General features: G+C 37.8%; 1 protein-coding gene across 1 annotated transcript in view; it reads left to right on the forward strand.

Moving 5' to 3' along the window:
• The first annotated feature begins 2986 nt into the window (after nucleotides 1-2986).
• The window catches only part of ASB4 (ankyrin repeat and SOCS box containing 4), a 66607-nt gene continuing 46786 nt past the window's right edge, over nucleotides 2987-22807 (forward strand). Inside the window, exons 1-2 of the mRNA XM_046669535.1 lie at nucleotides 2987-3196; nucleotides 13078-13377. Coding sequence (XP_046525491.1) covers nucleotides 3010-3196; nucleotides 13078-13377 — 487 coding nt within the window. The 5' untranslated portion in view covers nucleotides 2987-3009. The remainder of the gene's footprint in view (nucleotides 3197-13077; nucleotides 13378-22807) is intronic.

Genomic DNA, 22807 nt, shown 5'->3' on the forward strand with positions numbered 1-22807 from the left:
ATATGATCCTTTTTACATTAGTTTGACAAAAGTCATTCAAAAGGTAAAGGATACTGTCTCAGATTATTATGAAATTGGATCAGAAAAATTATCTTCCTCAGAAAACAGTAAACATTTTATTTTATGGTTCTATGAATTACGTATAGCTGCTGTCAACCTAAATTTTGTTAAATATTAGACAAAAAAAATGTTCCCAGTAATTTTTGCTTTTATTTTTCAAGATGAATTAAAAAAGAATTTTCACCCCATTTTGTGAAATTTGGTCTTCATTTTAAGTAGAGTCAATTTTAGTGGCCTTTCTAGCACTAATTATCCTCCAATAATGTAAAACTTCTGGATCTGTTTCTTCTATTGGGAGTGCTTTTTTTTCTCTTAGTTTTATTGAAAAGGGACAAACTGTATCAGTAAACACTATACTTCCAGTTGAGTTCCCCACGTGGACATAAAAGGAACAGTGTCTTACTTGCCACTGAGCACAGTGCTAAGGACATTGTACATAATCAATGAATAATTCTTTATTCATTCATTATTCATTTATTCATTCCTGCTAGGCACTGAGGACACGAGAATGGTTCAGCTCCTTACTTCATGGACTCTAGAATTCTGTAGCTATTCTGATTTAACAAGTTATCCTTATTAATATATTCAGTACAGAAATACCTTTTTGTCATAAATGTAATATATGCTCATTGTAGATAAATTTAGAAAATGAGAAAGGGATAAATAAGAAATAAGATGTAATCCTACCACTAGGAGATAAAATCTGATGATGTTTGGGAATGGATGCGTACAGACTTTTCTTCCTATGTGTGCACATGGTACATATATTCATACATTTGAACATTATATAAATATATACAAATTATGTAAGTATAGACAAATTATTAGGTATATACAAATGTATATTTGTACCTTATACAAGTAAGGATATTTCTTAAAGATATTTATACTACACATACTATTTTATAATTTATCTCACAGATATTTTTTAATAAATATAGATCTACTAAGTCATAATGACTGAGGAGTATTCCATTATATGGATATGCCATGAATTGTTTATCAGATTTTCTGCTGTTAATCATTTAATTGCTTCCAAACTTTTTATTATTATTAATGTAATCATCCTCACATAGATTTTTATTCATTTATCCATACTTTTTTTCAGAACACATATTTTACACTATGTTAAATCTTGATTTTTTTTTTCCTGAGGAAGATTTGCCCTGAGCTAACATCTGTGCCAATCCCCCTCCATTTTGTATGTGGGATGCTGCCACAGCATGGCCGCCAACAAGTGGGGTAGGTCACGTCCTAGGGACTGAAGCCCAGCTGCCAAAGCAGAGTGCACTCAACTTAACCACTAGGCCATGTGGCTGGCCTCTCAAGCTTGAAATTTTATCTTCTTGGAGATTTAAAAATTAAGATTATTAACAAAATGTTTTAAACATTAAAAAACAAGCAAAACTAATCTACAGTATTAGAAGTCAAGATAATGGTTGTCGTTGGGGGTCAGGTGAGTGTTTTGATTGGATGGGGACCTAAATGGGTCCCAAGTGTACTTGAACTGTTCTATGGTTTGACCTGGGGTTGGTTACATGGGTGTGTTCACTTTGTAAAACTTTGACAAGCTATATACTTAGACTTGTCACTTTCTACTTTCTTGCATTTATGTTATGCATCAAGGAAATAAGTTCAAAAATTATGTTATGATTTGCATCTATGTTTACATTCTTAGGTAAATTTTAAGAATCAAATACTATTATCATTTTAAGTTTTTCAAAATTCATGTTGCTAATTATTTTGCCTAAAGTTTGCACCAGTTTTGACTCCCACCAACAACATACAAAATGTGATTTCTTTGCATTCAAATTAGTGCTTACTGTCATTTTTCTGATTTTTAATAATTTATAAATTACAAAATGGAGTATTTACTTTTCTCTCTAACTTTTTATTTGGAAAAATTTCAAAGCTATAGAAAAGCTGGAAGAATAATATAATGGACACCCATAGATCCTTCATCAGATTTGCCAACTTTTAAGTTTTTGCCACATTTGCGTTCTCTGTCTCTATTTACATACTCACACGTATGTGTATATGTATATACACATTTATTGTTATATTTCTGAACTATTTGAAAAGAAGTTTTAGACCTCATGACAATTTACCCCTCAATGCATCACTTAAGAATAAGAATATTCTTTTACATAACCGCACTATCTTTACCACACCTTAAAAAATTAACCATAATTTCATATTATCAAGTAATATCTAGTCCATATTCACAAATCCACAATTGTCCAAATATAGTCTTTTTTAATTGATTTTTAAAAAAATAGTACAGGATTAAATAAAGCCCATTCACTTACTGCCTTTAGCTGTTTGGTCTCTTTGGTCTCTCTTTACCAACACAGTCCCTGCCACCGTCATGACTCTGCTCTCTTTCGTGACATTGAAGACTGTCAAGTCTGGGTCACTTAAAACCTTCTCTTTGTTTTCAAATGTGCATGACCACGCTTGATTTTGCAGGCTCAGATTATAAAATTATAGGTTTTCAGAAGCACATGCATCAGCAACTGTAACAAATTTTCATTTTCAGCTATTGGTTAATCAGAGCTAGACACTGGATCTCCAGTTGGGCACCAGATGTTTTTACTGACGAAAAAGAAAAAGCATTCAGAGCTTTTAAATCTTACATTATTACTTTGATCATATAAGGAATAATAGCGACCTTTCATTCTCTGAAAATTATGGCAAGGGTTTTCCTTCATATTGACACGATATATTATTCAATGAATCGGTTAGTATAGAACCAGTTTGAAAGCCCTGAAAATACAGTGACAGCCAAGAAGGATATTTTGAAGTTTGAAATGATCCCTATATAAATAGAACGGATCCGCATAACTTTGGGATAAAATTAGCCGACAGTTTGTGGCTCTCCAGCATGTGCCTGTTTGCTTGGTGCCGCTCTCCTGGTAAACCACAACAAAGCTCAGAGGGAGAGGAAGGATGGACGGTGCGGCTGCCCCGAGGACGAAATCTGCAGCTGCCAAGCTAGTTAAGAGAAATTTCCTTGAGGCTCTAAAGTTAAACGACTTCGGAAAATTGAAGGCCATTTTAATCCAAAGGCAAATAGATGTGGACACGGTTTTTGAAGTTGAAGATGAGAATATGGTTTTGGCATCTTATAAACAAGGTAAAAATTATAGGTGTAATTGTAAAATTGATAGAAAATGGATTTTTTTTAATGCAGTGTCAGTCACCCACTCTAAAGCCATAGCTCTTATAGTTTCTTTAAGTATGTATTTTCAAAATCTTTCTAATTTAATCTTTTCTTTCTTTTTAAACTAGACCACATCATGGGCTGATATCTATACATGATATATCATATATAAATCATATATATATATATATTTTTATTTCTTTTTCTCCTTTTTCTTCTCTTTCTCTATCCCTGTGCCTGGAATTTAAAATCCTGGACGCTCATATTTAGTAACGCACTTTTCTTCTAACTTCTCTTCTCCCTATAATGACATAAAATAAAGAAAACATATCTAGATTATGGCTAAATAGGCTGCTGAGACCTAATTCAGACAGAGGGACTGGCTTAGGGACAGGCAGCCAACTCTCAGTTAACACAGCCATTTAAAGATATATCATCTCTATGTCCATCTGGAGAACAAGAGGATTTTTGCCCCCATTTTGGGGGTTAATGAATGGTTAATGTCATTATGCACCTTGAGGGTCCTCATCATTGTAATGAATTTGCAGTTCAGGCACAAAAGCTGAAACCAGAAAAACCAAAAAGTTAACTTCTTTTCCTTGACTACAACAATAGATCAAAATTGTAGGTATACTTGAACAGAGTATCTGCCTTACAAAAAACTAAGGATAACAAAATTAGAATAGAATTTGTTTTTATCAAGAGATTTTCTGGAACTCATGCCTAATAAATCAGAAATAAATTAGAACTGCTCGAATTCTTATTTCTCAAATCAGCTAGTTAATGGGAGAACTTGAGTCGCAGGGCCATCTGGTGAGCGGACTGCGAACAAACATCGTGTTCGACATCAGTTTAAACAAAACAGATGATGAGGGCTTGTGTGCAGCATTTAGAGAGACACAGTAATTCTTTTTTCATGTTTGAAATACCTTCCATTCATATATAAATCATCGGCACCATCGTTTGCAGAAACTAATGCTAATGATATATATTTCTACGTTAATTTACCATGCTCTGATTGTCAGTTCTAAGAGAAAGACAGAATAGTTGAGGCCAGTTACCATGTTTATGATTTTTACTTGAAGGCTTTATAATAAATTGGCATTGCAATTTTGACAGGAAGGTAAAGAAGAGGTCTGTTTTTTAAAAAGTAGTTCATGGGGGCTCTGCGGAAAAGAAAATATGTATACTATATAATTAGATTACTTTCATCTTATGGATTCGTTCAGTGAAAGACTGTCCGAATGCTAAACACATCTTTAAGGTACTTTTTAAAACTTACCTTTGTGCCCAATGTAAAATAACTTAGGTCCAAGCCAGCGGCTAATTGAACTGACCTGAGTTGTGAAGACTGCCTTTTTCCTCTCCTGAGTGTGCCAAATTGCACAGATCACGCGAAGGTTCTTAGGTTGTGAGAAAGTTTTAGGGGCAGGCTCCGGAGAGGGAAGGAGTTGTTTCTTCTGCTTCCAATGGTGTCATCCGCCCTGAATGAGAAGAAATGCATTTTAAATTCTTTCTGTCAATATGAGTTGACTTCTATGGTCCTCATAGAGCTAAATTTCACTCACACTAATAAGTGTTTTCATAGTGTTAGGACTGTGGGATGTGGCTTTCAATTAGGGAGACAAGAAAAAGAGGAAGAGAACAATTCCACTCTTATGCATGCCAGGTGGAAGTATGCACAGAAATAATAGGATTTGTGGTCATATCTTTGGGGTTTGTACAAGAAATTGTGTGTGTGTGTGTATGTGTGTGCGTGGGCGCTCGCGCATGCACATGTGTGTACACAGAAAGATATGTGCTTACTCTTTGTTTAACGTGAATATGGGTATAAGAAGCTGTCTCTTCAGTCTTAAACCTGGATTAAAGCCTCATCTTTCTTCAAAGTTTCCTGAAACTTTTTCACACGTCCTCCAACCCCATTATCAAACCTTTTCATGTTTCAGTCAGAAATGGAAGTGATAAATAGAATCCTAATTGCTAGCCAAGCAAAGCAGACCTAAGTGGGTATAGCAAGTTCTTAAGTCACAAAGGAATTCCCAGGAAACTGTACAGCTGAGCAAGCTACACTGGTTAGTAAGTTAGTTAATTAGTTAGGGTTAATTAGTCCTTTCTGAATAATTCTAAGGAATGAGATCATTTTCTGTGTGGCCCTGAGGGATTAAACTTTGTGAGACTTTATCAAACCACAGCAGGTTCTTGAACGTTGAATGCTGTTGTGTTGCTATGCACTAGTTTTTGATTTTTTTAAAGCACTTTTGAAAAGTTTTATACGGAAAAGAGTACAAACCATAAGTGTGCAGCTTGATTAATTTTCACAAAATAAACAAACCTATGGGACTAGCATTCAGAGGAGGAAATAGAACATTACCTGTTCACTTTTAAAGTGTGGGAATCTTCAGGTTTTAGGTATTTTTGGCTTAATAAGCGAGACAATGTGTAAAGCCTATAACAGATACCATGCTACCTTTAAATTTGCTTGTATAAATAATAAAATAACCTATATTCAACATTTGATTGCCTTGCAGGAGATCAACAGTATTACAATTAATCTCAAACCATTTTTATTCTTTTGTTAGGACATAGCAAAGCATTTTTCATAGGATTTCAAAAAGTAACCACATTTTTTCCCTAAATATAGCATATCTAAGCCAGTATGAAAGTCAGTTTATAATTTTTGGAAAGGCAACTCAGAACTCTGTTGATGAAAAAAATCAACTTGAGATCTAAATGTTGCTCCCCCAAACCCACAATCTAATTGGTAGACTAATAATCAAAGGTTGACCTCCTAAGCAAATAGAAAATGTGGATTTTGTGAGGAAGTTAGAACAAAGCATCTGGAAAGCCACTTCTGCTTTCCCATCTCACTGAGTAGCGTCTCTTACCTGTGCAATAGAGAACAGATTTAGAAGCCAGCTTCCAGAGCTCACATTCAAAAAGTGGGTCCTGCCCAGCCCCCACACCTAGTAATGATTCTTAAAGTTGAGATCTAATTTGATTTTTTCAAGTTATTTTAACCTTTGTAATTAAATCTTCAGATAAAATCATATTTTATTAATTAAAGAAAACCTCTCATTGTGGCTGGCCCAGTGGTGTAGTGGTTAAGTTTGCATGCTCTGCTTTAGTGGTCTGGGGTTTGCAGGTTTGGATCCTAGGTGTGGACTCAGCACTGCTTGTCAAGCCATGTTGTGGCGGTGTCTCACATAAAATAGAGGAAGATGGGCACAGATGTTAGCTCAGTGACAATCTTCCTCAAGAGAAAAGAGGAACATTGGCAATGGATGTTAGCTCAGGGCCAATCTTCCTCACATGCACACACAAAAATAAACAAACAAATAAATAAATAATAAACAATTTTGAAAAAACCTTCTCTCACACTTTGTAAAGTAAGCATTAAAAACATCCCGTTTGGCATTTGAGTTATCTCCTAGGGAAGGGCAGAGATATGAGTCTTAAAAGCAAAAATGAATAAGCCAAATCACACCCATTTAAAATGGGAATGACAGGAAGAAAAGCTAAATACGTGAACAACTTTTTAACAGCCAAAAGCAATAAATAATTGAATAGTCAAGGGATGTCAATGATATAAAGTTTATTATGACCCAAGCACACAGTCTTCAGAGTGAAAGCTGGATTTTGAAGAAAGCTCAAGGGCTGTTGATATTGGTTCTGGCTCGTCATCTCCATACTGGAACCGTGAACGTCTCTAGAGCTGTTTCCAAAGGTTTTTCCAACTGCGTATTTTGATTCTCCTTCAGACCTATGAGCCTTGGCTCGTTAACGATACAGGCAGAACATCACACTTATCTCTTTGATATGAAATTCCCTAGTCAGCAAGGTTAATCAGAGTCCTTCTATTAATCAGTGTAATGCACTTTAAGTACTTCGTTAACGGCCCACAGCTGCAGGGTCTGTGGTTGGTAGTCATATTTTTAATTAAAATAACCAATGAATAATTTCACTGGAAAACTTTCTGGCAGGTCCTCTGTCTACTTTACTAGGTAGCAACTGTCGTCCAAATATCTTGAAAGCTCTTATTTCCACTCTCTTAATGAATAATCTCTTTATCACCTAATTTTCCTCTTTGCCAGAAATCTGCTCTCCTACTTTCCTACGAACCAGCCTAGCGTTCTTTTCCCTTCTTAGAAGTTCAAACTTTTTTCTTTAAATTTTACATTGCAAGCTTACTTTTTTTTCTCTCCTGGGAGAATTCTGAGATTTATTCTCAAAATATTAGCTATTAAAAAATAGCCAAGAATTGTGCTTCAGTCTATAATCCTTCAGGACTGTGTAAATACGTGGACCCAGGCAGAGCAAATGTCTGCTAATCCAGCCCCAAGCAGCGTGTGTAACCTTTGGCTGTAATAACAGAGGCTTCTCATGTGTGGGGTTCTTTGGACTCAGATAACATTATAACTGATAACTGTCTCAGAGCCCAGGCTTAGCGGAAGGTTTACCAGAGATGCGTACATCCCCCTCGGCACTGGAGCCGAATCAATCCTCTCTTCCAAAAGATGGCCAGACACTTCCCTCCTTACCATATTTCCTGAGTCAGGGAGCTGTCTACTCAGCTACTCAGGCATATCTCTTTGGTTTCAGATTTAAATTAAACACACACAGGATTACCCTGCATATTTTTGTTTGGGGTAAAACTTCTAAAATCCCTTTAGAACATTTGCCTACAAGTAATGCTGGTTTGGAAGTGAACTATGTGTAGCCTGCAGATCACTGATGGCTATTTGAAGATCTGAGGGAGACCAGAGATTGAGTTGACCTCTGTCAGTACTAGTTACACAAACATGGGCATTTACGCTACTTAATCTCTACAAGATCTTTATCCTCATTTGTAAAGTGGAGGCTTTGTCAAGACCCGCTCTAAATCCCCTGCATGCTGATAATCTACGATGTTATGAAGGGAAAATTATGTAAACAGATTATGGTCTGGAGAAGGTACAAAGTAACTGTAGATACTATAAATCCACATGAGCATGGCCTGTATTTGAGAGTTCTTTGTGGGATTTTTGCATAGGAGAAAGAGTCTGTATTTTCTTTTTTTTTTTAAAGATTGGCACCTGAGCTAACAACTGTTGTCAATCTTTTTTTTTCCTGCTTTATCTCCCCAAATCTCCCCTGGTACATAGCTGTATATCTTAGTTGCAGGTCCTTCTAGTGGTGGCATGTGGGACGCTGCCTCAACATGGCCTGAGGAGTAGTGCCATGTCCACACCCAGGATCCAAACTGGTGAAACCCTGGGCCACCACAGCAGAACGCACCAACTTAACCACTCAGCCACGGGGCCGGGCCCCAAGAATCTGTATTTTCTTCTCTTCTTCCTAGTTAAGCTCCTTGCTCAAGCAGAACTCTTGTGCAAGGAGCTGTCACTACTCACGGACTGCAGACCTGGGGCGAGAGTGTGCATGGTTTACTTCAGGGGAGGCAGAGGGTTCTTCACCACCCCCTCGAGGGCTTTGTTCCTAGGTTCTGCTCCACCCTTGTGCTTTGTGCAGTTTGAGCACGAGGTCAAAGGGCAGCCTGGCATCTGCAGAAGTGAGCGGAGGGAGGCCCTTTGAAAGATAAATGCTAAGAATAAATCACATTCTAGGTTCTGAAGCCCTGGGACAACTCTGCTGAGGAAAAAAGGGAGAATATGAAGAAATGAATCTGCCTGATTACTTAACTCTATTTCTATCATTCTGTGATTATTGGCGGTTGTATTTTGGAGGACAAATTCTGATCTCTGGACATGTCAGTATTGACACAAGTATGTTAATAGGTGCTGTGTCGCTGTGGTTTTTGAAGATGGATTTTCCTCAGGTTTGGTCCTCAGTGAGGGGAGGTGTGGTGGAAGGACACTTACTCATTTCCACACATGGTACACAGTGACCTGTGGCCGCAGCCTCACTTTCAGGTGGTGATTATCTGTGGGTAGCCTCCTTGCTGTGAGCTGCTCCTTTCTCTGCAGATGGTCTTCCTGCTATGCTCAGGGTTGAATTACCCAGAAACTCTTCTTCAAACACCACCACCAAATCCTGCAACACAGTGTCAAGATGCACTTCAGCAGACCCTGATCCATATGCAACAGCCTGTCCTCTTCCTATTTCTCCACTCAGCTCCCTTCCAAAAGATGGCCGAACACTTCCCTCCTTACCATATTTCCTGAGCCAGGGAGCTGTCTACTCAGCTAAGGTGTCTTGTTGCCACCCACCTACACACATTCCTATCTAGGAGAGGTGAGTTGTAGGCACGATTCCATTTGGGGCATTGGCTGAATTCCAGACCTTGGCGATCTCCGAGCTCAGTAAATACTGGCTAATGATTATGATTATAGGAAAAGAAGATGAAACTGACTGAGAGGTCAAGGATGACTGATTCATGTCATAAATGCGCAGGATAGATTCTCCAGGTGCTACTGGGAATTTAGGAGGAAGAAAAAAATCAACAAGCAAATGCATTTCCATATCAGAGATGTGACATATATTATAGATGAATTTGGGGTCTTCTTTCCTTCCTCGTGATTTGTGAGGCAGGCTTGGCACTAAACCTATTCTGCGTCCACAAAGACAAAGACAGATGGAAATCCTGCACTGCACATGTCCTCAGTCCATTCGCTTGGGCTGAGGCAGGCAAGTCATGGCTCTACCAGGCTGAAAAAGTAGCAGTTTTTTCATCTGGAAAATAAAAGGCTTGGAGTGGATAATCTTCCCCTTAGTGCTAACATTCTATGTTTCTGATTTTGCATCAAAATGCTGTTTTCTTAATCAGCTCCCTGCTGCTTCCTTTTTGAGGTCATTTTTCTTCCCATTGCAGAAGCAGGCCTGAGTTTCCGATCAGTGGCTGCACAGAGCTGCCTAATCTTTGCTGCTAATCGGTGGGCAAAACACACTTCTGTTTTCAGATCTGGAACCAGCTTCTTTCCAAGACAATTAGAAGAGTCTGTCTTTGCAAATTGCTTGTTGAAGGATTTTGAGTATTAAAATGACTAAGAATCGGTGATAATGTGATTCATTCATTATCAAAAGCAGATTGCATACCATAGAGTTTAAAAACTTTGCTTGGAAGGCATATTCAGTGTACATAGCTAAGTAGAAATGTATAAATGGATATATACACATATATCGTGTGTGCATATCTATTTACACACACACACACACACACACACACACTACACATATACACAAATTACAGGCACGGGGTTAATACTCCAGCTCAAGTTGTCTGTGATTCTATTTATCTCTGCTAAGGAAAGTCCGTATCACCAAATATGTCGCCTTCTCAGTGTCTGGAATTTCGAATTAGTATCTTAGAACTTAATTCTATTAGTTGAATATACATTCCTAGATAAATTCAGATAATCCCAAGAGGGTCACCCTTTGAACTATCCTCTGTTTTCTAGACCTTGGTGTGAATTAACCTTGGATTTCTTTACAAAGAGCAGATTTGGATAGGGGGAGAGTTGGGAGGAAGAGAAAGCAAAATGGCCCTAGAATTCTGAACAGGAGGAAAAAGGGATTAAAGTGTATGCGTGTGTGTGTGTGTGTGTGTGTGTGTGTGTCTACGTTGGAAAGTGGGCTGCAGAAAAATAAACTTTGGGTTGGGTTCATTCATTCCTCCAGGATTAATCAGCATTGTGTATCACCCTATATTATATGGCCTCTTTAAACTAAATTATTTTTCCCCCTCTGGACAGGGAGACAATAGCTTATTTTAATTTTGCTTATTTTTATAAATAGTAATACATGCACAAGGTACTAAATATAAAAGCTCAAATGGGGCATTCAAGGACAAGTAAATCCGTGTTCTTGTTTCCCAGTCCCCCAGTTCTTGGAGTCACTACTGCAACCAGTTTCTTGTTCTAGGTGTTTATAAATATGTTTGCATATGATGGCATGTTATGCGCACTGTCCAGCTTCCTGCTTCTCTTACCCGATAATAACATATCTTGAGATTTTTCCCTATCAGTATACATAGAAATGCCCCCTTCTTTATAATGGCTGATAGTATTCGATTGTATAGATACACCGTAATTTATTTAAACAGTCTCCTATTGATGAAGATAGGACTGATGTTTCCAATCGTTAACCTTTGAGAACAATGCTGTGGTGCAGTGCATGTTCTTGTCCATAGGCTGAGTTGCCAGGATTCACAACTCCTGGGAACTTTATACTCTTCACAAAGAGTTCAATGCAAGAGGTGTTCCTGGGAGTTCTGCAATACAATGGCACTTATAGGGCATTTCACACATGAGCGATTATACTTGTAGGATTAATACCCAGGAGTGGCATGTGTGTAGTGTTTTTCACCTAAATGAGGAAATTTTAAGATCTGATCCCCAGGCCCACTTTTAATGTGGTCATCATCCTCTGAGTGCCCTCCAGATGCTCATCATTGGTGCCCAGAAGTATTCAAAATATTCTAGATTTATTCTGACCCCATCTAATCAGTGAATAATACAACTTTTACTTCTCTTGTTCTGGGCACTGCACTTTTGTTAATGTGGCTTAAGATTGTATTAGCTTTTTGGCAGCTCCATCCCACTGTCAGCTCATTTTGAGATTACTGTCAAGTCAAATCCCTAGGTCTTTTCTCAAATAAATTACCATTAAACCATATTCTGCTTGCCTTGTACTTGTATAGTGGGATTTTTATAACTTAAAAGCAAACTTATGATTTATCCGTGTTAAAATTTATTTTGTTGTTTCAGCCCTAGAGTCTCTTCTAAGCTGTTGAGCTCTCTCTCCATCTCATCTTGCCATCAATAGTTCATCTTTCTGTATCTATCTTCCATTCTCCACTTACGGTGAGCTTAATGCCATGGCTCTAGCATTGAGACTGAAAGAAGGTTTATAAAGTTATCTCTTTTATACCTTGTCAAATATGGCAATTGTTAGAGGCTTGGATAAAAGGGGCTAGCTCATTGTTTAGAAGTCAAAGGTCAGGGGGAAAAAGGCAAGACAGGAGAGAGAAGAGGACATTTCCAACAACTAATGGGAAAAATTTATCAAAGATCTCAGTTCTAGGAACAACTATGATTCTTCTCAACAATTAATTTGTATATAGCTTGTGGACATAGTTAACTGTGCAACACATCATGCTTTCCTGTTTATTCTGGGTGCTAGGAAGTTCAAAGGCTAATTTTGCAATGTTGTTCTAGTGTACACGACACAGTTTACATTTTGTGTACTTATCTTTGACCTCTTTTTATTTTCCTACCTTACTTTTTCTTTGCCCTTATTTTCTAGATCATTAGAAAATCCTGTATTGTGTAAATCTTGTGAGTTGCTGTCAAGTCTTCTTTCGAAAGAGATATTGTATAAACTGACAGGCTGGCAAATAAAATCTTGGTGTGACAAATTTTTTAAAGACATCAAATACATTCACACCTTAGATTGACAATAACAGCCACAACTGTAGGGAAAAAGAACTGTGACGGAATAAAAATTATAAGCTTGTAACTAACAGCTTTGGAATCATTCAAGACAATAGTTGGGAGTTAAAAAATTCTTTAATAAGAGTTTCCTGTAACTCACCAGTTAAAATAAAATGCAATCACGTAAACGAAGATCTCAAGCTCAAATGCCTTGGAATGCCAGGAAGGTAAAGTAAATAAAGGAACGAGATAACAGAGAGCAGAAGAGACAGTGAGAAGTCAAGAGTGGCTGTCCCTCTTAAAAACATCCAGATATGCTACTAAACTAAACATTTGCAGACCCACCAGCTACTAGTTTACGGCTTCTGAATCATTCCTCCCCAATTTTATAAACGTGACCAAAGTAAAATACTTTGTAAAAATCCTCGCAAAGTAGGGAGAAATTCTAGGCCAAGAAGTTCAACTTTCTTTTCTTTTCTTTTTCAGGGTACTGGTTGCCTAGTTATAAATTAAAGTCTTCCTGGGCAACAGGCCTGCATCTCTCTGTCTTGTTTGGTCACGTGGAGTGTCTTCTGGTGCTACTGGACCACAATGCTACAATCAACTGTAGGCCTAATGGGAAAACCCCTCTTCATGTGGCTTGTGAAATGGCCAACTTGGATTGTGTTAAGATCCTCTGTGACCGTGGAGCAAAGCTCAATTGCTATTCCTTAAGTGGACACACAGCTTTACACTTCTGTACAACTCCAAGCTCCGTTCTCTGTGCCAAGCAATTGGTCTGGAGAGGTAAGCCTTTCTGGGTGGCTGACACTGTTATCACTTGCACACTCATGGTTTTGAAACTTGGTGATATTTACTGAACTCAGGCAATATAGTAGGTATCCCGATGCATTAAGCCTCATTCAAGGGACCCAAAAATACCCATATATGTACATATATACATACACACACATACATGTATATATATGTGTGTGCTGGCCCAGGTCATTTAGTGATGATCACATTAGAGTCTGATAATTTTTTAATTGTAGGAGGCTCATTAATTTACACATTTATTTGACACATATTTATTTAGCGCATATGATATGTTAGGTAATATGCTAAGTAAGTGAAAAGAGAAAATAGTATCTGCCCTGAAGAAGCTTATATTCTAATAGAGGAGATAACTATTAGCAAAACAGATTCATAAATATATAATTGTAAATTTGGAAAGGAGAAAAACAAGGTGTTATGAAAGAGAATGTCAGGAGTGAACTATTATAAAATGTATAAAGATTTCTCTAAACATATGATATGTAAGCCAAATTTTAAGAATGAGAAGGAGCTAACCATTAAAAGAAGGAGCCAAGAGGAAGAAGAATCTAGGTACAGGGAACAGCATGTGCAAAGTTCCCAGGAGAGCAAAAATCTTGGACTATTCAACAGATGGAAGAAGGCCAGTGGGGCCAGAGTGTCACTGCTGTGGGTGGGGTGGGAGAGAGGAGGGGAGAGGGGACTGCCACAAGATGACATTGCACGTGTTAGATCATATACGGCTTGCTGGGGGCCATAGGATGGGGTTTAGAAATGGAGCCACTGGAAAGTTTTGAGAAGGGCAAAAACATGGTTTCGTTTTCACTTGAAAGCATGATTCTGTATTGATGCAGGCATTGGATTGGAGGAGGCCCAGAGTGGGAGCAGGGAGACCCTAAGGGAAGCTATTGCAATCTTGTAGGTGAGAAGGGATGGTGATTTGCACTAAGGAGCAAACCTGGATAGGAAGATGAGAAGATGAGTTTGTAATATATTTTGGAAGCAGAATTGCTAGCATTTGGAGATGGATTAGATATGGGTGGGAATGAAGGGAAAGGAAGTTTCAGGTATCATTGCAGTTTTCTGGCATTAGAAAATCAGTAAATAGCGATGTCTTTTCTTAAGATGGGGAGAGTTGAGGATGAAGCATGTATGTGGAGAAGATAGCTAAATTAGTCTTTTTTTAAAGTCAGATTTATAGAGGTAAAATTTACACACAGTAAAATTTACTATTTTTGAGAAACACATAGTCATGAAACCATCACCACAATCATCTCAAAAAGTTCCCTGATGCCCTTTGTAGTTGATGCCCTCACTCTGTCTCACCTCCAAGAACCACCAATTTGTTTTCTGTCCCTAGAGTTTTGTCTTTTTTGGAATGCTATGCAAATTAAATTATATAATATGCAGCATTTGAGTCTGGTTTTTCCTACTTAACATAATCCATTTGAGATGCATCTGTGTGGTTGCACTCACCAGGAAACCAGAACTTTTATTGCTGAGCAGTATTCCTTGTACAGGTGTAACACAATTTATCTACTCCTCAGTATAGGGGCATTTGGCTTGTTTCTAGTTTTTGGCAACTTTGAAAAAAAAGCTGATATAAACATTTATATGCAAGTTCTTTTTTCTTTGTTTCAAGGAAGATTAGCCCTGAGCTAACTGCCTGCAATCCTCCCCTTTTTGCTGAGGAAGACTGGCCCTGAGCTAACATCCGTGCCCATCTTCCTCTACTTTATACGTGGGACACCTGCTACAGCATGGCTTGCCAAGCGGTGCCATGTCCACACCCGGGATCCGAACCGGTGAACCCTGGGCTGCTGAGAAGCAGGACACGCACACTTAACTGCTGCGCCATCGGGCCAGCCCTGCATGCGGGTTCTTGTATGGACATGTTTCCATTTCTCTTGGGTAAATATGTAGGAGTAGGATGATGGGCTGTATAGTAAATTTATAAGAAACTGCTGAACTGTTTTTCAAAGTGGTTGTACCATTCTGCATTCCCACCAGCAGTGTATGAGTTCAGTTGCTCTCCATCCTTTCCAGAACCTGGTAATGTCAGATTAAAAAAAAAATTATTTTAGCCATTCAAAAAGGTATATTATAGTATCTCATTATGATCTTAATTTGAATTTCCCTGTTGACCAAGGATATTAAGTATTTTTTCATGTATTTATTTGTCAGCTGTATATTCACTTTAGTGAAATGTCTTTTCGTATCTTTTCTTCTTTCTTTTTAAATGGGTTGCTTGTTTTCTTATTATTGATTTGTGAGAGTTCTTTATATATTCTGGATACTAGCCCTTTATCAGATATGTGATTCGCAAATATTTTTATTCATCCTTTGACTTTTTATTTTCCTAACAGTGTCTTTAAAAGAGCAGAAGTATTTGATTTTGATAAGTTCGATTTATCGATTTTTACCTGTTTTGGTTTGTGCTTTTTTGTGCTGTATCTAAGACTAGCTCAAGTAACAAAGATTTTCTCCTATGTTTTTGTCTAGAAGTTTTATGATTTCAGGTTTTACTTTTGGGCTTTTGATTCATTTTGAGTTAATTTTTATATATGGCATAAGGTACAGATTGAGGTTCATCTTTTTTATATACAGATGTCCAATTGTTTCAACATCATTTGTTGAAAAGACTATTCCTTTACTCTTGAATTGCCTTGATATCTTTGTCAAAAATCAATTGGCCAGGGCCAGCCCTGTGGCATAGTGGTTAAGTTCATGTGCTCCACTTCAGTTGCCTGGGGCTTACGGGTTCAGATGGCAGGCACGGACCTACACACTGCTAATCAAGCCCTGCTATGGCGGTGTCCCACATACAAAGTGGAAAAAGATTGGCTCAGCTATTAGCTCAGTGACAATCTTCCTCAAGCAAAAAGAGGAAGATTGGCAACAGATGTTAGTTCAGGGACAATCTTCCTCACAAAAAAAGAAGGAAAGAGAGAAAAAATCAATTGGCCAAATATGGATGGATCCAGGGATCTACATGTCTATCTTTTGCTAATACTCCACTGACTTGCTTGCAATAGCTTTACATTGTCTCAAAATCAGAGTGAGTCCTCATAGATCAATTTTAAACCTGAGAAGTTTCAGATCTCTTTGAGACATCAAGGTGAATACGTCAAGGTTGCACTTGATATAAAAGTATAGCTTTCAGAAGAAAGTTCTGGATTAATGCTATAAGTTAAAAACTATTGGCTTGTAGACTGTATTTGAAAGCAATGAAATCACCTGGATAAAGAAGGTAGCAGAGAAAAGAGAATCTAGGACCAAGCCCCAATAAATTCTTACATTTAGCTGTTAGCAGGATGGACAGGAGCCAAAAAAGGAGACTGAAATGGATTGCTAAGTCAAGTTGGAGAAAACTCAAGAGCATTTTTGGCATCACAGGGACTAAGAAAGAGGCAGGTTCAAGAAGGAGGAAGTGGTCACCTATATTGACAGCTACTGAGAGGTTTAATTAGATGTTCATTAGATTAATTGAAAGAATTATCGTCAACAAAAATAGCTTTGGTGAAATGGTGGGTGTAGAAGCCAGATTAGAAGGTGTGAATGGGAGGTTAGAAACTAGAGATGGCAAATGTTGACAACTGTTAAAAGAAGCTTGGCTGCAAAAATGAGCATAAGAATAGCATGATTGCTAAAGGGGGAGGGGGTGTCATAGAAGAGTATTATTTACAGCTGGAGATCAAAGGAAATGTTTGTGTGCTGAAGGAAATGACTTATAGAAAGAAAACAGTGGACGGTGCATGAGATAGGATAACTGAAAGCTCCAGATCTTAGAGAAATTGAGACAGGATGAAATCAAGAGACCAGGAGACAAATCCTCATTTTTAACACATTGGCCAAAGCAAAAGATGGCTTTAAATGCCAGAGCATTTATAGATTTGGTAGTGATGAGGGAGTTCATATCTGATAGCTTTCCCCCTTCAATAACGTATGAGCCGAAAATGAGAGAACAAAGGGAGGAAATTTTGATGAGAGAGAAGGTATGAAAAGGTCATGGGGAAGTATGGGAGAACAAGCTTAAAGATGCCATGGTCTTCTCAACCTGGGAGAATTAAGGAGAAAAAAATTAGCCTGGCTTATTCTCCTTCTCTCCTGCCCTAGGAGGAAGGGCCTAACGCAGAGATGCATGATGAGGGATAGGCACCAGCTGACTCATCTAACCACTGGTGTTCATCACCCGATTTCACATTTACTTATACATTTATTTTTAGGTTTAGTTTTTATTTATATTTTAATTAATTAATTTAAACTTTTAAGCTTTTTATGTTTTAAATTTTTAGAGAGTTAAGAAATTATGTATTTGTTTAATTATTGACCTTTTATATCACTACCTTTTCTTGTGACTTCATCAACTACATACTGACAGAGAGCTGCCAACCCTTTCACTCCTTAGAAGCGTTGCCACACAGTTTTCCCAAAGGGTGCTGTTGTTCCTTGCCTCCCACGTCTTGGTTGACAGAGGGGCACTACCTAGTGATCAGAAGGAGTGAAGAGCAAGGGGGAGGCAGAGCAAGGCTCCCTGGAGGTTGACACTAATGAATTAGGCTGATGATGATCAGAGAGGAAGAATGGAAGTCCATTAAAACATATTTGCTCTTTGGCATCATGGTCTCAAAGGCCAAAGCCATAAAGAAAAGAAAGATAAATTAGAGAAAGTGAAAGTGTTCAACTTCTGAGCGGCAAACAGATCATAAAATTAAAAGGCAGTCATAAAACTGGAAAAAATATTTGAGACTATATGACAAAAGGCTCGCATCTTAATTCTTAAATCTTAAGAAGTAAAGTAAGGAAGTTAACAACTAAGGAAAAGAAGAGAACAAAAGGACAAAAAATGGGAACAGGAATAGGTATTTCAGAAAAAAACAAGCATATAAATAATGAATAAAGATAATATAATGATCACCTTCATTGGTAATAAGTAAATATCAATTAAAATAGCAATTGGATGCTTTTATTGTTGTTCATTCCATTAACAAGAACACAAAAGATGATAATACATATGTGGACAAACACACGGGAAAGTACTCTCATACACTCTCAGTGGAGCGTAAATGGGTGCCGTCGGGAGGGATGTATCAAAAGCTGAAAACCTTTTTGACCTCAGAAAGTCCACCTCCTGGGTTAAGACTGATTTGACCCTTTGGCTCAGGGCTCTCATTAGGTAGGGCCTCAAATTCAGATTTTAGATATTATCTCCAAAGAAGGCTATACACTGAGTCAAAGAGATAACTGATAAGAAGGAAGGAAGACAATTATCATGGTAACAGAATTGTGCTTGGTCACACAAACTGTAGAACACTAGAAATTAAGAGACTTTCTCCTAATTCCATGAGTCTTCAAAATAGGGCAGTTATAAGTGTGTTTTATCTTCCATTTTTGCATTAGACGGTTTGACTGTTTAAGGAAAACATTTAAAATATGTCACAATTTAAAAATATACATATCGGCATTTTTTTTATTTTTTAATATATTTAGAGTCTCAAAAAATTGCCTGATTTCTTCTTTTACCCGCAGCCATTTATATTACTGAAAAACTGAAAAATATTTGCATATCTAACCAAAAAATTTTAAGCTGTGTTACCTCCATACCATACAGACATTAAAAATGATGTTGGCAAAGAATGTTCATTGACATGGAAAGAGTTTTAAAAAGAAGTTTATAGGAGAGTATGTACAGAGTAGACTTATTTTTCTAAAAATTATATACGATTATGTGTATCAGAAAATACTATCCAAATCATCAGTCAAACTTGCTATCATAGCTAATGCTTAGCTCCTTGCATAACAAATTTTTTTTTTTTTTTTAAGTATGGTACCTGGCAAATATATCAAAACAAAACACAAACGGTGCATCGGATGGTTGGGGAAAATTTCACCCATTTTATGGATGGAGAAATAGAGAAAAGGAGAAGGTTAAGTGCTGGGAGGGAGGTCTCCTAGTCTGGAAACTCTGGAAGACTGTGAGCATCTTGCATCCTTTTCTTTTTGCATTTTTATGTCTTCAGCGTCTTGAGCAGTGCTTGGCATATAGGAGTACTCAGTAAGTGGTCTCTGACTGATCTGGGAATGACTCCAGGGGCCCTGAGTGCATGGATGGGAACTGCCGCCATCTAATAAATGGAAACGGTTATGTTCTTGGTTAACGAAATGCTGCTGATGGTCAGTTTTACCCTCTGAGTCTCTGGGGACATAGCTGAGGGATGAATTTTCTCTCTTGGACTATGTGGTAGGCACTTTGAGGAGAAGTCACATACGTCACTTCGTGGCTGGACAGAGGGAATTGAGACAGCATACAGACAAGGAAAATAAGTCAGGCTAACATAAAACTTGGGACCAGAGAAGTCCATTAGAGGAAAAACCAATGCCATGGCAACTGAAAACCGATGTAATTTCATTTGCTATTTAATGGGTTCTTTGTGGAAAAGTGCTCTTTGTGGAAAAGGCTAATTGAGGCCAAAAAATTGCATGCAATTTTTCTCTTAAAGGATTTTCCCCTATTTTTCCAATGTTGTAGAGCCTGCTTTTGTCCCCATGCTGGATTTGTCTGCTATTTTTCTGTTTGCCTTTCTACTTAATGCCCCCCATCTTCTGGCCTTTGTTTCCTCTGGTATTAGTATAATAGTGTTCATCAGTCGAGAGGGCTTATTTACCTCAGTGAAAATGTCCTCTCCCTGAATCCTGCATTTCCCTACGAATAAAGAGAGTCAGGTCAGGTTTAGCTGGCTGACAAGCAGCATAGTATTTCTACTTATTCCCTTTCGTCAGAGGAAAATGAAAGCTGCTTGCTTTACTCTGTGTGAAGCAAATCCTGGCAGTTGGAGGGAAATTTGTTACTGCAGGAAAGCCATAAAAATTCAAATGTTTCCTAGCAGAATGTGGTATGAGGACAATGCAAAGGAGCCCGGGCCTTTTAAAAGACTGTCTCCTGCTACTTGGTGTGACAATGACACAAGTTACTCGAACGGTAGGAAAGTCCCTATGCAATGAGGCATTCATAGTAAGGCAAGATGTCATTGGACTTCATTTTAGTCAAGAAATAGATATGCCTGTTTACAGCCATCTCTCTCACCAATCCATACCTTCCCCTTTCCGGCTCTTACGTTACATGTTGTAATAGCACAAATCTGGCCATCCTAGTTATTTGAAAACCACCTGGGGCATTTTTGCCCCATCTGCTGTACTGTTAGTACCACCTGTACAATGAATTTAATATTTTCTTCAAATTAACGTTACTTATTAAATTTAATTTTAAAGTAAACTTTATACCACTATAAAAATGGATTCATCACTATACAAAAAATACGGCAAAATCCCTTGCCATACGTAGAAAGTCATAGTCACAGTAAATAATGGACAATGAAATTCTTGACCTCTGTCTGTCCCGAGACCCTCTCTCAGATGGCAGAGAATCACTCTAAAAAGTCGCTGCTTTTTCTAGAAGCGTCATCTCCAATCATTCTGCTCTAAATGAGTGAAACCGAAATGTATTTGCAGGTCGTCTCTCACACCCAGCGAGGTGGCAGGTAGTCCAGCCCGGTAGAGAATGTCCCACATAAAATCATAGCACACTTGGGGAGACTCTGCCTTAAGCAGTGCTTTGCAAAGTTGATGGTCTACTTAGTGGTGAATTTTAGAAGCACCCCCTTTAGAATCAGCAGTGAAACAAGCTGGATGCTCACACCACATCTCCTCAGCTCTGGCGTGGAGGTCCTCACTGGCACAAAGAGAAAAGAATAAGAAATAAGATGCATGAAGATTGGAAAGCAGGAAGCAAAACTTCCATTATTTCACACAGTGTGTTTATCTACATAAAAAACCCAAGAAAATCTAAGGTCAAACAGTTAGAATTTGTAATTGAATTCAGCAGAGGTACTGCATTTGAGATCAATATACAAAAATAAATCTTTGCATTTCTATATACCAGAAACAAGTGGCAAGAAATTATTATGCAAGAAAAGATAGATTTATAATATCACAAGAAATTTAAGGGACCTAAAACATATATTCAACAAAAGGGTAGAAGAAACATAAAAATTGATTAAAAGACATTAAGAGGATACTATATTCAAGGTTTATTATGAAAAATGTAGTTCTTGATTACTCCCTCCTCAAAGGCAACCACTTTCACCTCTTTTAGCTGATTAGTTTGATATTTATCTCCATATTGCTAAATAAATCCCATTTATTTATGCATAAAATTGGAAGGAATAAGTAGAAACATAAGCAGTTTTCTGATAATCTATTGATTTGTCTAAGGGAGGATGAGCATCTGGATCGCACCCCCCAAGCCCTACCACGCACCTCTCCTAGCATCTGTCCTCACACTATAAATATATTACAACCATGAGGCTTGAGGCAAACCGGAGTACCTTTTCTTTCCTTGTATAACATTTTGTTTTCCCTGGAGTTAGTTGTCTTGTTTTATTCTTTTGCTTAGTTTTCTACGTCTCCCCAAAAGAGAGAGTATTTTAACCTCAAACCACTAGCCAATAGTTTTAAATTTTTCTGAAAATATTCAGAATTCAATGGGCATTTTATCAGTTTCATTTTCTTGAAAAAGTCCCTTCTGGAACCTTCAGACCTGCTCCAACTACTGTTGTCCTGCGATCTCCATTCTCCATCATCCTGGAGATTCCCTTTGTCTCTTCCTTGTGTTGGATTTCCTATTTCCTGGATCCCGGGTCTTCCTATGTTTTGGTTTATTGCCTGTTTGGGTTGAGTATATCGTCTTTCTGAGAAAGAGGGCAAGGGCTATATGTGCCCCAGAAGGCACTTATTCTACCCTGGCTTGGCATAGAATTCTAGATGGATAATCATTTTCCTTTAGAATGGTAAAGGCATTGCTCCATTGATTTGTAGTTTCCAGTACTGCTGCTGAAAAATTGGAAGCCATTTTATTTCCTCTTCATTTATATGTGACCTATTATCTTCCTCTCAGGAGCAGTGGGGTTAGAATTTTCTTTTTGTCTTTGGTGTTCTGACATTCTGTGATGATCTCCTTTAGCGGTTTATTTTCATCCGTTGTACTGGGTCCTTTCAACCCCCCAAAAGTGCATATCTATCAGTTCTGAGAAATGTTCCTGAATGATTTCCTGCATGAATTCTTTTCTTCTATTTTCTGTATGCTCTCTTTCTTGAATTGCTATTATTTAGACATTGTACCTCCTGAATTGTTCCTCTAATTGTCTTATATTGTCTCCTGTTTTACATTTCTTTATCTTCATGCTTTATTTTCTGGGAGATTTACTCCAGACTTTTTTCTCTGTTTTTTTATGGGTTCTATCTACCATATCAAAGGCTTTCCTTAAATATTTTACAATCCTTTGCTGTCTGCTGATGTTTAAGATTGACTGACTGAAAGCTGATTTGGAATCTAAGTGTATCAGTGGAGTTCACTGACTGTTAGCTT

The sequence above is a fragment of the Equus quagga genome, chromosome 8 (assembly GCF_021613505.1).
Source record: "Equus quagga isolate Etosha38 chromosome 8, UCLA_HA_Equagga_1.0, whole genome shotgun sequence".
Lineage (NCBI taxonomy): Eukaryota > Metazoa > Chordata > Mammalia > Perissodactyla > Equidae > Equus > Equus quagga.